Raw genomic sequence first — 11,963 nt, 5'->3', positions numbered from 1 at the left:
TCTCTCCCCCCCCGCGCTCCCCTCTCTCTCTCCCCCCCTCTCTCTCCCCCCTCCCCCCTCCCCCCGCTCCCCTCCCCTCTCTCCCCCCCTCCCTCTCTCCTCCCCCCTCCCCCTCTCTCTCTCCCCCCCTCCCCTCTCTCTCTCTCCCCCCGCTCCCTCTCTCTCTCTCCTCCCCCTCCCTCTCTCCCTCTCCCCCCCTCTCCCCCCCCCCCCTCCCCTCTCTCCCCCCTCTCTCTCTCCCTCCCCCTCTCCTCTCTCCTCCCCCCTCCCTCTCTCTCTCCCCCCTCCCCCCTCTCCTTCCCCCCACTCTCTCTGTCCCCCCTCCCCATCTCTGTTCCCCCCCTCCCCCTCTCTCTCCTCCCCCTCTCTCTCCCCCCGCTCCCTCTCTGTCTCTCCCCCTCTCTCTCCCCCTCCCTCTCTCCCCCACCCCTCCCCCCTCCCCCCCTCTCTCTCTCTCCCTCTCTCTCCCCCCTCTCTCCCCCCCTCCCCCTCTCTCTCCCCCCGCCCCCTCTCTCTGTCCCCCCCTCTCTCCCTCTGCAGCAAGTTGACGGGGATGGCGTTCCGGGTGCCGGTGGCTGATGTATCCGTTGTGGATCTGACTTGCCGTCTGGCCAAGTCCGCCTCCTACGCGGAGATCAAGGAAGCGATGAAGAAAGCGTCGGAGGGTCCTCTCAAAGGCATCCTGGGATACACGGACCACCAGGTACCCGAGGCCAGCAGCCTGGCCCCCTCCCCCTGGCGGTGTGAGGCTGGCGAGGGTGCGGGGACTGGCGTGAACGCGCCACGGTTAGATTGGTGTTGGTCACAGTGCGCTGGGCGAGAGCCGGTGCAGGGGGAGGGGTCTCGGTGCAGGGGGGAGGGGTCTCGGTGCAGGGGGGAGGGGTCTCGGTGCAGGGGGAGGGGTCTCGGTGCAGGGGGCGGGGTCTCGGTGCAGGGGGGAGGGATCTCAGTGCAGGGGGGAGGGTCTCGGTGCAGGGGGAGGGGTCTCGGTGCAGGGGGGAGGGGTCTCGGTGCAGGGGGGAGGGATCTCAGTGCAGGGGGGAGGGGTCTCGGTGCAGGGGGAGGGGTCTCGGTGCGTGGGGGCGGGGTCTCGGTGCGGGGGGGCGTGGTCTCAGTGTGGGGGGCGGGGTCTCAGTGTGGGGTGTGGGGTCTCGGTGCATGGGGGGTGTTGCGTGGGGGTGTTGCGGGGGGGGTGTTGCGGGGGGGTGTTGCGGGGGGTGTTGGGGGTGGGGGTGTTGCGGGGGGGGTTGCATGGGGGGGTATTGGGTGTGGGGGGTGTTGCGGGGGTGTGTTGGGTGTGGGGGGATTGCGGGGGGGTGTTGGGTGTGGGGGGATTGCGGGGGGGTGTTGGGTGTGGGGGGATTGTGGGGGGGTGTTGGGTGTGGGGGGATTGCGGGGGGATGTTGCGGGGGGTGTTGGGTGTGGGGGGATTGCGGGGGGGTGTTGGGTGTGGGGGGATTGCGGGGGGGTGTTGGGTGTGGGGGTATTGCGGGGGGGTGTTGGGTGTGGGGGTATTGCGGGGGGGTGTTGGGGGTGGGGGGATTGCGGGGGGGGTGTTGCGGGGGGGGTGTTGGGGGTGGGGGGATTGCGGGGTGTGTTGGGGGTGGGGGGATTGCGGGGGGGTTGTTACGTGGGGGGTGTTGCGGGGGGGGTTGCGTGGGGGGTGTTGCTTGGGGTGGGGTTCTGCGGGGGGGGTGTTGCGTGGGGGAAGTGCAGGTTGCGGAACGATCCGGATCCTGACGCTGTTTGGTCTTTGGAAACGCAGGTGGTGTCCACTGACTTTGTGGGTGACACTCACTCCTCCATCTTTGATGCTGGCGCCGGAATCTCCCTCAATGACAACTTCGTGAAGCTCATTTCCTGGTAAGTCACTGCCGCACTCGTGCTCGATCCCGAACGAACCGCGCACCGGTCTCCATACCCCTCGGTTAGACCCACACTCGGAGCACTGTGCACAGTTCCAGTCTCCATATCCCTCGGTTAGACCCACACTCGGAGCACTGTGCACAGTTCCAGTCTCCCTATCCCTCGGTTAGATCCACACTCAGAGCACTGTGCACAGTTCCGGTCTCCGTATCCCTCGGTTAGACCCACACTCGGAGCACTGTGCACAGTTCCAGTCTCCGTATCCCTCGGTTAGACCCACACTCGGAGCACTGTGCACAGTTCCGCTCTCCATATCCCTCGGTTAGACCCACACTCGGAGCACTGTGCACAGTTTCGCTCTCCATATCCCTCGGTTAGACCCACACTCGGAGCACTGTGCACAGTTCCAGTCTCCATATCCCTCGGTTAGACCCACACTCGGAGCACTGTACACAGTTCCAGTCTCCCTATCCCTCGGTTAGATCCACACTCGGAGCACTGTGCACAGTTCCGGTCTCCCTATCCCTCAGCGGGTTCGAGAATGATTGATGGATTGTTTCTTTTGCAGGTATGATAACGAGTTTGCTTACAGTAACCGTGTGGCTGACCTTCTGAACTACATGTTCAGCAAGGAATGAGATGTCGGAGTGCGGGATTGAGTGATGGATGCTCCCAGGAGACGGAGGGAGACTGAGAGCAGTGGGAGAGGAAAGTGCGTATCTTCCATTCCAGTCTGTGTTGCTTTCACTGTAGGAAGTCTAGACCAAAGCTGTCGTGAGGCCCCGAGCTTGGAATTTACACCCACGTTGTTAACCTCACCAGTCCCTGTGCAGTTTGTGTGTCTGTGTGTGTGTGTGTTAGCGGATATTGGATATTGTATTTTATCAGAGTCATTCCTAAAGTAGTCAACTGCACCGATCACCAAATAAAAAGCTGCCTATCAACTTAACGTAATGAGAGTGTCTGCAAATTAATTTGCGTTTCGGTTCCATGCCCCAGGGATCTGTTCTGGGACCCTTGTTGTTTGTCATTTTCATAAATGACCTGGATGAGGAAGTGGAGGGATGGGTTGGTAAGTTTGCTGACGACACCAAGGTAGGTGGTGTTGTGGATAGTTTGGAGGGATGTCAGAAGTTGCAGCGAGACATAGATAGAATGCAAGACTGGGCGGAGAAGTGGCAGATGGACTTCAACCCGGATAAGTGTGTAGTGATCCATTTTGGCAGATCAAATGGGATGAAGCAGCAGTATAATATGAAGGGTACCATTCTTAGCAGTGTAGAGGATCAGAAGGACCTTGGGGTCCGGGTCCATAGGACTCTTAAATCGGCCTCGCAGGTGGAGGATGCGGTCAAGAAGGCGTACGGTGTACTGGCCTTCATTAATCGAGGGATTGAGTTTAGGAGTCGGGAGATAATGCTGCAGCTTTATAGGACCCTGGTTAGACCCCACTTGGAGTACTGCGCGCAGTTCTGGTCACCTCATTACAGGAAAGATGTTGAAGCCATTGAAAGGGTGCAGAGGAGATTTACAAGGATGTTGCCTGGATTGGGGGGCATGCCTTATGAGGATAGGTTGAGGGAGCTTGGTCTCTTCTCCCTGGAGAGACGAAGGATGAGAGGTGACCTGATAGAGGTTTACAAGATGTTGAGAGGTCTGGATAGGGTAGACTCTCAGAGGCTATTTCCAAGGGCTGAAATGGTTGCTACGAGAGGACACAGGTTTAAGGTGCTGGGGGGTAGGTACAGAGGAGATGTCAGGGGTAAGTTTTTCACTCAGAGGGTGGTGGGTGAGTGGAATCGGCTGACGTCGGTGGTGGTGGAGGCAAACTCGTTGGGGTCTTTTAAGAGACTTCTGGATGAGTACATGGGATTTAATGGGATTGAGGGCTATAGATAGGCCTAGAGGTGGGGATGTGATCAGCGCAACTTGTGGGCCGAAGGGCCTGTTTGTGCTGTGGCTTTCTATGTTCTATGTTCTATGCCAGGGTGACACAGTGGTTAGCGCTGCTGCCTCACAGCGCCAGGGACCCGGGTTCGATTCCCGGGGGCACGGTGACACAGTGGTTAGCGCTGCTGCCTCACAGCGCCAGGGACCCGGGTTCGATTCCCGGGGGCACGGTGACACAGTGGTTAGCGCTGCTGCCTCACAGCGCCAGGGACCCGGGTTCGATTCCCGGGGGCACGGTGACACAGTGGTTAACGCTGCTGCCTCACAGCGCCAGGGACCCGGGTTCGATTCCCGGGGGCACGGTGACACAGTGGTTAGCGCTGCTGCCTCACAGCGCCAGGGACCCGGGTTCCATTCCCGGGGGCACGGTGGCACAGTGGTTAGCGCTGCTGCCTCACAGCGCCAGGGACCCGGGTTCGATTCCCGGGGGCACGGTGACACAGTGGGTTAGCACTGCTGCCTCACAGCGCCAGGGACCCGGGTTCGATTCCCGGGGGCACGGTGACACAGTGGGTTAGCGCTGCTGCCTCACAGCGCCAGGGACCCGGGTTCCATTCCCGGGGGCACGGTGACACAGTGGGTTAGCGCTGCTGCCTCACAGCGCCAGGGACCCAGGTTCCATTCCCAGCTTGGGTCACTGTCTGTGCGGAGTCTGCACGTTCTCCCCGTGTCTGCGTGGGTTTCCTCCGGGTGCTCCGGTTTCCTCCCACAGTCTGAAGGACGTGCTGGTTCGGTGGATTGGCCGTGCTAAATTGCCCCTCAGTGTCAGGGTAATAGCAGGGTAAAGACATGAGGTTACGGGAATAACCCCATAAGATATCGAGTCATAGAGGTTTACAGCACGGAAACAGGCCCTTCGGCCCAACTTGTCCATGCTGCCCTTTTTTTTAAAACCCCTAAGCTAATCTCAATTGCCTGCATTTGGCCCATATCCCTCTATACCCATCGTACCCATGTAACTATCTAAATGCTTTTTAAAAGACAAAATTGTACCCGCCTCTACTACTGCCTCTGGCAGCTTGTTCCAGACACTCACCACCCTCTGTGTGAAAAAATTGCCCCTCTGGACACTTTTGTATCTCTCCCCTCTCACCTTAAACCTATGCCCTCTAGTTTTAGACTCCCCTACCTTTGGGAAAAGATATTGACTATCTAGCTGATCTGTGCCCCTCATTATTTTATAGACCTCAATACGGTCATCCCTCAGCCTCCTACGCTCCAGAGAAAAAAGTCCCAGTCTATCCAGCCTCTCCTTATAACTCAATCCATCAAGTCCCGGTAGCATCCTAGTAAATCTTTTCTGCACTCTTTCTAGTTTAATAATATCCTTTCTATAATAGGGTGACCAGAACTGTACACAGTATTCCAAGTGTGGCCTTACCAATGTCTTGTACAACTTCAACAAGACGTCCCAACTCTTGTATTCAATGTTCTGACCGATGAAACCAAGCATGCTGAATGCCTTCTTCACCATTCTGTCCACCTGTGACTCCACTTTCAAGGAGCTATGAACATGTATCCCTAGATCTCTTTGTTCTGTAACTCTTCCCAACGCCCTACCATTAACTGAGTAAGTCCTGCCCTGGTTCAATCTACCAAAATGCATCACCTCGCATTTGTCTAAATTAAACTCCATCTGCCATTCGTCAGCCCACTGGCCCAATTGATCAAGATCCCGTTGCAATTGGAGATAACTTTCTTCACTGTCCACCATGCCATCAATCTTGGTGTCATCTGCAAACTTACTAACCATGCCCCCTATATTCTCATCCAAATCATTAATATAAATGACAAATAACAGTGGGCCCAGCACTGATCCCTGAGGCACACCGCTGGTCACAGGCCTCCAGTTTGAAAAACAACTCTCTACAACCACCCTCAAAGCCAATTTTGTATCCATTTAGATACCTCACCCTGGATCCCGTGTGAGATTTAACTTTATGCAACAACCTACCATGCGGTACCTTGTCAAAGGCCTTGCTAAAGTCCATGTAGACAACATCGGAGCAGAATGAGGCCACTCGGCCCATCGAGTCCGCTCCGCCATTCAATCATGGCTGATATTTTTCTCATCCCCATTCTCCTGCCTTTTCCCCATAACCCCTGATCCCCTTATTAATCAGGAACCTATCTACCTCTGTCTTAAAGACACTCAATGACCCGGCCTCCACAGCTTTCTGCGGCAAAGAGCTCCACAGATTCACCACCCTCCCACCTGGGTGGGATTGTGATTGGTGCAGACTCGATGGGCTGAATGGCCTCCCTCTGCACTGCAGGGATTCTATGATTGGTGGGGGTCGCTGACGAGATCAACATTTACCCCCATCCCTAATGGCCCCTTGAGAAGGGGGTGGGAGAGCCGCCATCTTGAACCCGCTGCAGTCCCCGTGTGGGGTAGGTACACCCACTGTGCTGTTAGGGAGGGGGTGCCAGGATTGTGATCCTGGGTGGATGGAGGGAATGCCACCCTGTGGCGGGGGAGGGGGAGGGGTCAGTGCCCGGGGAAGGAGTGGAAGGGTCTGAGTTCAGGGGGACCCGCGTGGTAGGGTCAGTGTGGGGAGTGGAAAGGGGGGGAGGATCACAGGGAGAGAGGGTCGGGGGGGGGGCAGTCTCTCCGGAGAGATGCTACAGTGAGCTCCCCGCTCGCTCTGCTGTGGTTACGAGAGATTCTATCGCCACCATCTTGAAGATGAACAGGTGCAAATTCTCATCATCCGGTTGGTGCACAGCAAGATCCCACTGACACATTAATCATCACAGAATCCCTACAGTGCAGGAGGCCATTCGGCCCATTGAGTCTGCACCAACTATAATCCCATGTATTTACCCTGCTAATTTCCCCTGACACGAAGGGGCAATTTAGCATGGCCAATCCACCTAACCCACACATCTTTGGAGTGTGGGAGGAAACCGGAGCACCCGGAGGAAACCCACGCAGACATGAGGAGAATGTGCAGACTCCACACAGACAGTGACCCGAGCCGGGAATCGAACCCGGGTCCCTGGCGCTGTGAGGCCATGATGTGGAGATGCCGGCGTTGGACCGGGGTGGACACAGTAAGGAGTCTCACAGCACCAGGTTAAAGTCCAAAAGTTTATTTGGTTACACAAGCCACTCGCTTTCGGAGCACTGCTCCTTCGTCAGGTGAGTCACCTGATGAAGGAGCAGCGCTCCGAAAGCTCGTGCTACCCAATAAACCTGTTGGACTTTAACCTGGTGTTGTGAGACTTCTCACTGTGAGGCAGCAGTGCTAAGCACTCTGCCACCGTCAGGTCTGAGAGGACGTTTTGGGTCTGGATGACCCTTGGTCAGAGCTCTGACGGAGGCTCATAGTCCCTCCCCACAGATGCTGTCAGACCTGCTGGGACTTTCCAGCATTTCCTGTTCCTGTTTCAGATTCCAGCGTCCGCAGTAATTGGTTCAAATCTATGTTGAGTTGGGACATTGAGCCCCATAGAGTCAGAGAGGTTTACAGCACGGAAACAGGCCCTTCGGCCCAACTTGTCCATGCTGCCCTTTTTTAAAAAAAACCCGAAGCTAGTCCCAATTGCCCACATTTGACCCATATCCCTCTGTACCCATCTTACCCATGTAACTGTCTAAATGCTTTTTGAAAGATAAAATTGCACCCGCCTCTACTACTGCCTCTGGGAGCTCGTTCCAGACACTCACCACCCTCTGTGTGAAAAAATTGCCCCTCTGGACACTTTTGTATCTCTCCCCTCTCACCTTAAACCTGTGCCCTCTAGTTTTAGACTCCCCTACCTTTGGGAAAAGATATTGACTATCTTTTCTAGCTGATCTGTGCCCCTCATTATTTTATAGACCTCTATAATATCACCCCTCAGCCTCCTACGCTCCAGAGAAAAAAGTCCCAGTCGATCCAGCCGCTCTTTATACCTCAAACCATCAAGTCCTGGTAGCATCCTAGTAAATCTTTTCTGCACTCTTTCTAGTTTAACAATATCCTTTCTATAATAGGGTGAACAGAATTGTACACAGTATTCCAAGTGTGGCCTTACCAATGTCTTGTACAACTTCAACAAGACGTCCCAACTCCTGTGTTCAATGTTCTGACCGATGAAACCAAGCATGCCGAATGCCTTCTTCACCACTCTGTCCACCTGTGACTCCACTTTCAAGGAGTTATGAACATGTACCCCTAGATCTCTTTGTTCTATAACTCTCCCCAATGCCCTACCATTAACTGAGTAAGTCCTGCCCTGGTTCAATCGACCAAAATGCATCACCTCGCATTTGTCTAAATTAAACTCCATCTGCCATTCGTCAGCCCACTGGCCCAATTGATCAAGATCCCGCTGCAATTGGAGATAACTTTCTTCACTGTCCACCATGTCACCAATCTTGGTGTCATCTGCAAACTTACTAACCATGCCCCCTATATTCTCATCCAAATCATTAATATAAATGACAAATAACAGTGGGCCCAGCACTGATCCCTGAGGCACACCGCTGGTCACAGGCCTCCAGTTTGAAAAACAACTCTTTACAACCACCCTCTGGCTTCTGTTAAGAAGCCAATTTTGTATCCATTTAGATACCTCACCTTGGATCCCGAGAGATTTAACTTTATGCAACAACCTACCATGCGGTACCTTGTCAAAGGCCTTGCTAAAGTCCATGTAGACAACATCAACTGCACTGCCCTCATCTACCTTCTTGGTTACCCCTTCAAAACTCAATCAAATTTGTGAGACATGATTTTCCACTCACAAAGCCATGCTGACTGTCCCTAATCAGTCCTTGCATCTCTAAATGCCTGTAGATCCTGTCTCTCAAAATACCTTCCAACAATTTACCCACCACCGATGTGAGGCTCACTGGCCTGTAGTTCCCAGGCTTCTCCCTGCAGCCCTTTTTAAACAAAGGCACAACATTTGCCACTCTCCAATCTTCAGGCACCTCACCCGTGACTATCGATGATTCAAATATCTCGGCTAGGGGACCTGCAATTTCCTCCCTAGCCTCCCACAGCGTCCTGGGATACACTTCATCAGGTCCCGGGGATTTATCTACCTTGATGCGCTTTAAGACTTCCAGCACCTCCTTCTCTGTAATATGTACACTCCTCAAGACATCACTATTTATTTCCCCAAGTTCCCTAACATCCATGCCTTTCTCAACAGTAAATACTGATGAGAAATATTCATTTGGGATCTCACCCATCTCTTGTGGATCTGCACATAGGTGACCTTGTTGATCCTTAAGTGGCCCTACTCTCTCCCTTGTTACTCTTTTGCCCTTTATGTATTTGTAGAAGCTCTTTGGATTCTCCTTTGCCTTATCTGCCAAAATAATCTCCTGTCCCCTTTTTGCCCTCCTGATTTCTCTCTTAACTCTACTCCTACACCCGCTATACTCTTCAAGGGATCCACTTGATCCCAGCTGCCTATGCACGTCATGTTCCTCTTTCTTCTTCTTGACCAGGGCCTCAATATCCCGAGTCATCCAGGGTTCCCTACTTCTGCCAGCCTTGCCCTTCACTCTGAGGAATGTGTTTACCCTGAACCCTGGTTAACACATTTTTGAAAGCCTCCCACTTACCAGACGCCCCTTTGCCTTCCCACAGACTCCCCCAATTCACTGTTGAAAGTTCCTGCCTGATACCATCAAAATTGGCCTTGCCCCAATTTAGAATTTTGACTTTTGGGCCAGACCTATCATTCTCCATAGCTATCTTAAAACTAATAGAATTATGGTCACTGGTCCCAAAGTGATCCCTCACTAACACTTCTGACACCTGCCCTTCCTTATTTCCCAAGAGGAGGTCAAGTTTTGCCCCCTCTCTAGTCGGGCCATCCACAAACTGAATGAGAAATTCCTCCTGAATACACTCAACAAATTTCTCTCCATCCAACCCTCTAATACTATGGCTGTCCCAGTCAATGTTGGGAAGTTAAAATCTCCGACTGTTACCACCCTATTTTTCTTGGAGCTATCTGTAATCTCCTTACATATTTGCTCCTCAATTTCCCGCTGACTATTTGGGGGCCGATGGTACAACCCGATCAAAGTGATTTCCCCCTTCTTATTTCCCACATAGACTCAGTGACCGAACCCTCGGATCGCTGTGACGCCCCCTCATTCCCCACCCAATCACATCACAGCATCCCAGCTTCCCTGCTCTGATTGGCTGGCTGCAGTATTTGGTGCCACCTGCCTGCAGCTCGGTGTGACTGCATCTTGCGTCTGCACCAATGGGTGAGCAGCATGCGATGGATTGGCTCATTCCCATTGGCAGCTCAGCATTGCCACCTAGTGACGGAGACCGGTCTCACTCCCGTTCCCCACACTCCGTGTGAGAGAGAAAGTGCGGAATATTCCGGGCAATGTCTCGCCCTGCCTCGCCCAAGGAGCAACCTCCCTGTTTCGGGTGACACAGTGATTAGCACTGCTACTTCACAGCGCCAGGGACCCGGGTTCAATTCCAGGCTCGGGTCACTGTCTGTGTGGAATCTGCACATTCTCCTCGTGTCTGCGTGGGTTTCCTCCGGGTGCTCCGGTTTCCTCCCACAGACTGAAAGAGATCAGGAGGTTGGCCATGTTAAATTGTCCCTCAGTGTCAGGGGGGGGTAGGTGGGGTAAATGCATGGGGTTATAGAGATAGGGCCTGGGTGGGATTGTGGTCGGTGCAGACTCGATGGGCCGAATGGCCTCCTGCACTGTATGATTCTATGATTCAATTCCTCCCCCACCCACTTCCCCATGACGCCAACATGTTTTCCGGATCAGATTCCAATCCAGTTCCCTCTCGATTGAATCTGCCTCCCTCACACTCTCGGGCAGTCTGTTCCCCATCCTAACCACTCACTGGGTGATAACCCCTCGTGATCCCCCCTCGCTTCTGTCACCAATCACCTTGGATCTGTGGCCCTCCGGTTCCCGATCCTTCCCCCAATGGGGAGAGATTCTCCCTCTCGATTCTGTCCCAGATCCCCTTGTGACTCTGAACTCCTCGATCCAATCCCTGGCTCCACCCTCCCCCCCCTTCCCCAGGGGGACAATCCCCGGCTCCGCCCTCCCCCCTTCCCCAGGGGGACAATCTCCGGCTCCACCTCCCCCCTTCCCCAGGGGGACAATCCCCGGCTCCACCCTCCCCCTTCCCCAGGGGGACAATCCCCGGCTCCACCCTCCCCCCTTTCCCAGGGGGACAATCCCCAGCTCCACCCTCCCCCCTTCCCCAGGGGGACAATCCCCGGCTCCACCTTCCCCCCCTTCCCCAGGGGGACAATCCCCGGCTCCACCCTCCCCCCTTCCCCAGGGGGACAATCCCTGGTTCCACCCTCCCCCCTTCCCCAGGGGGACAATCTCCGGCTCCACCTCCCCCCTTCCCCAGGGGGACAATCCCCGGCTCCACCCTCCCCCTTCCCCAGGGGGACAATCCCCGGCTCCACCCTCCCCCCTTTCCCAGGGGGACAATCCCCAGCTCCACCCTCCCCACTTTCCCAGGGGGACAATCCCCGGCTCCACCCTCCCCCTTCCCCAGGGGGACAATCCCCGGCTCCCCCTTCCCCAGGGGGACAATCCCCGGCTCCACCCTCCCCCTTCCCCAGGGGGACAATCCCCGGCTCCACCTTCCCCCCTTTCCCAGGGGGACAATCCCCAGCTCCACCCTCCCCCCTTCCCCAGGGGGACAATCCCCGGCTCCACCTTCCCCCCCTTCCCCAGGGGGACAATCCCCGGCTCCACCCTCCCCCCTTCCCCAGGGGGACAATCCCTGGTTCCACCCTCCCCCCTTCCCCAGGGGGACAATCTCCGGCTCCACCTCCCCCCTTCCCCAGGGGGACAATCCCCGGCTCCACCCTCCCCCTTCCCCAGGGGGACAATCCCCGGCTCCACCCTCCCCCCTTTCCCAGGGGGACAATCCCCAGCTCCACCCTCCCCCCTTTCCCAGGGGGACAATCCCCGCCTCCACCCTCCCCCTTCCCCAGGGGGACAATCCCCGGCTCCCCCTTCCCCAGGGGGACAATCCCCGGCTCCACCCTCCCCCTTCCCCAGGGGGACAATCCCCGGCTCCACCCTCCCCCCTTTCCCAGGGGGACAATCCCCAGCTCCACCCTCCCCCCTTCCCCAGGGGGACAATCCCCGGCTCCACCTTCCCCCCCTTCCCCAGGGGGACAATCCC

The 11,963-nt window shown here is 55.8% G+C and overlaps 1 protein-coding gene across 1 annotated transcript; it reads left to right on the top strand.

Moving 5' to 3' along the window:
• The first annotated feature begins 538 nt into the window (after positions 1–538).
• Positions 539–2,815, top strand: LOC144489759 (glyceraldehyde-3-phosphate dehydrogenase 2-like). Its single transcript, XM_078207611.1, has 3 exons — positions 539–703; positions 1,766–1,863; positions 2,435–2,815. The coding sequence occupies exons 1-3, from the start codon at positions 554–556 to the stop codon at positions 2,502–2,504; spliced, it is 318 nt and encodes a 105-aa protein (XP_078063737.1). The 5' UTR covers positions 539–553; the 3' UTR covers positions 2,505–2,815.
• The last annotated feature ends 9,148 nt before the right edge of the window (positions 2,816–11,963 follow it).

This window comes from Mustelus asterias, unplaced genomic scaffold (genome assembly GCF_964213995.1).
Source record: "Mustelus asterias unplaced genomic scaffold, sMusAst1.hap1.1 HAP1_SCAFFOLD_2506, whole genome shotgun sequence".
NCBI lineage: Eukaryota > Metazoa > Chordata > Chondrichthyes > Carcharhiniformes > Triakidae > Mustelus > Mustelus asterias.
The sequence above is the reverse complement of the archived record's forward strand: the minus strand, read 5'-3'. Positions and strand labels throughout refer to the sequence as shown.

Coding starts and splice junctions, on each gene's coding strand:
- LOC144489759 (XM_078207611.1), top strand. CDS start 554: ATGGCGTTCCGGGTGCCGGTGGCTGATGTATCCGTTGTGGATCTGACT. Junction 704..1,765: donor TGGGATACACGGACCACCAG/GTACCCGAGGCC, acceptor TTGGAAACGCAG/GTGGTGTCCACTGACTTTGT. Junction 1,864..2,434: donor TTCGTGAAGCTCATTTCCTG/GTAAGTCACTGC, acceptor TTTCTTTTGCAG/GTATGATAACGAGTTTGCTT.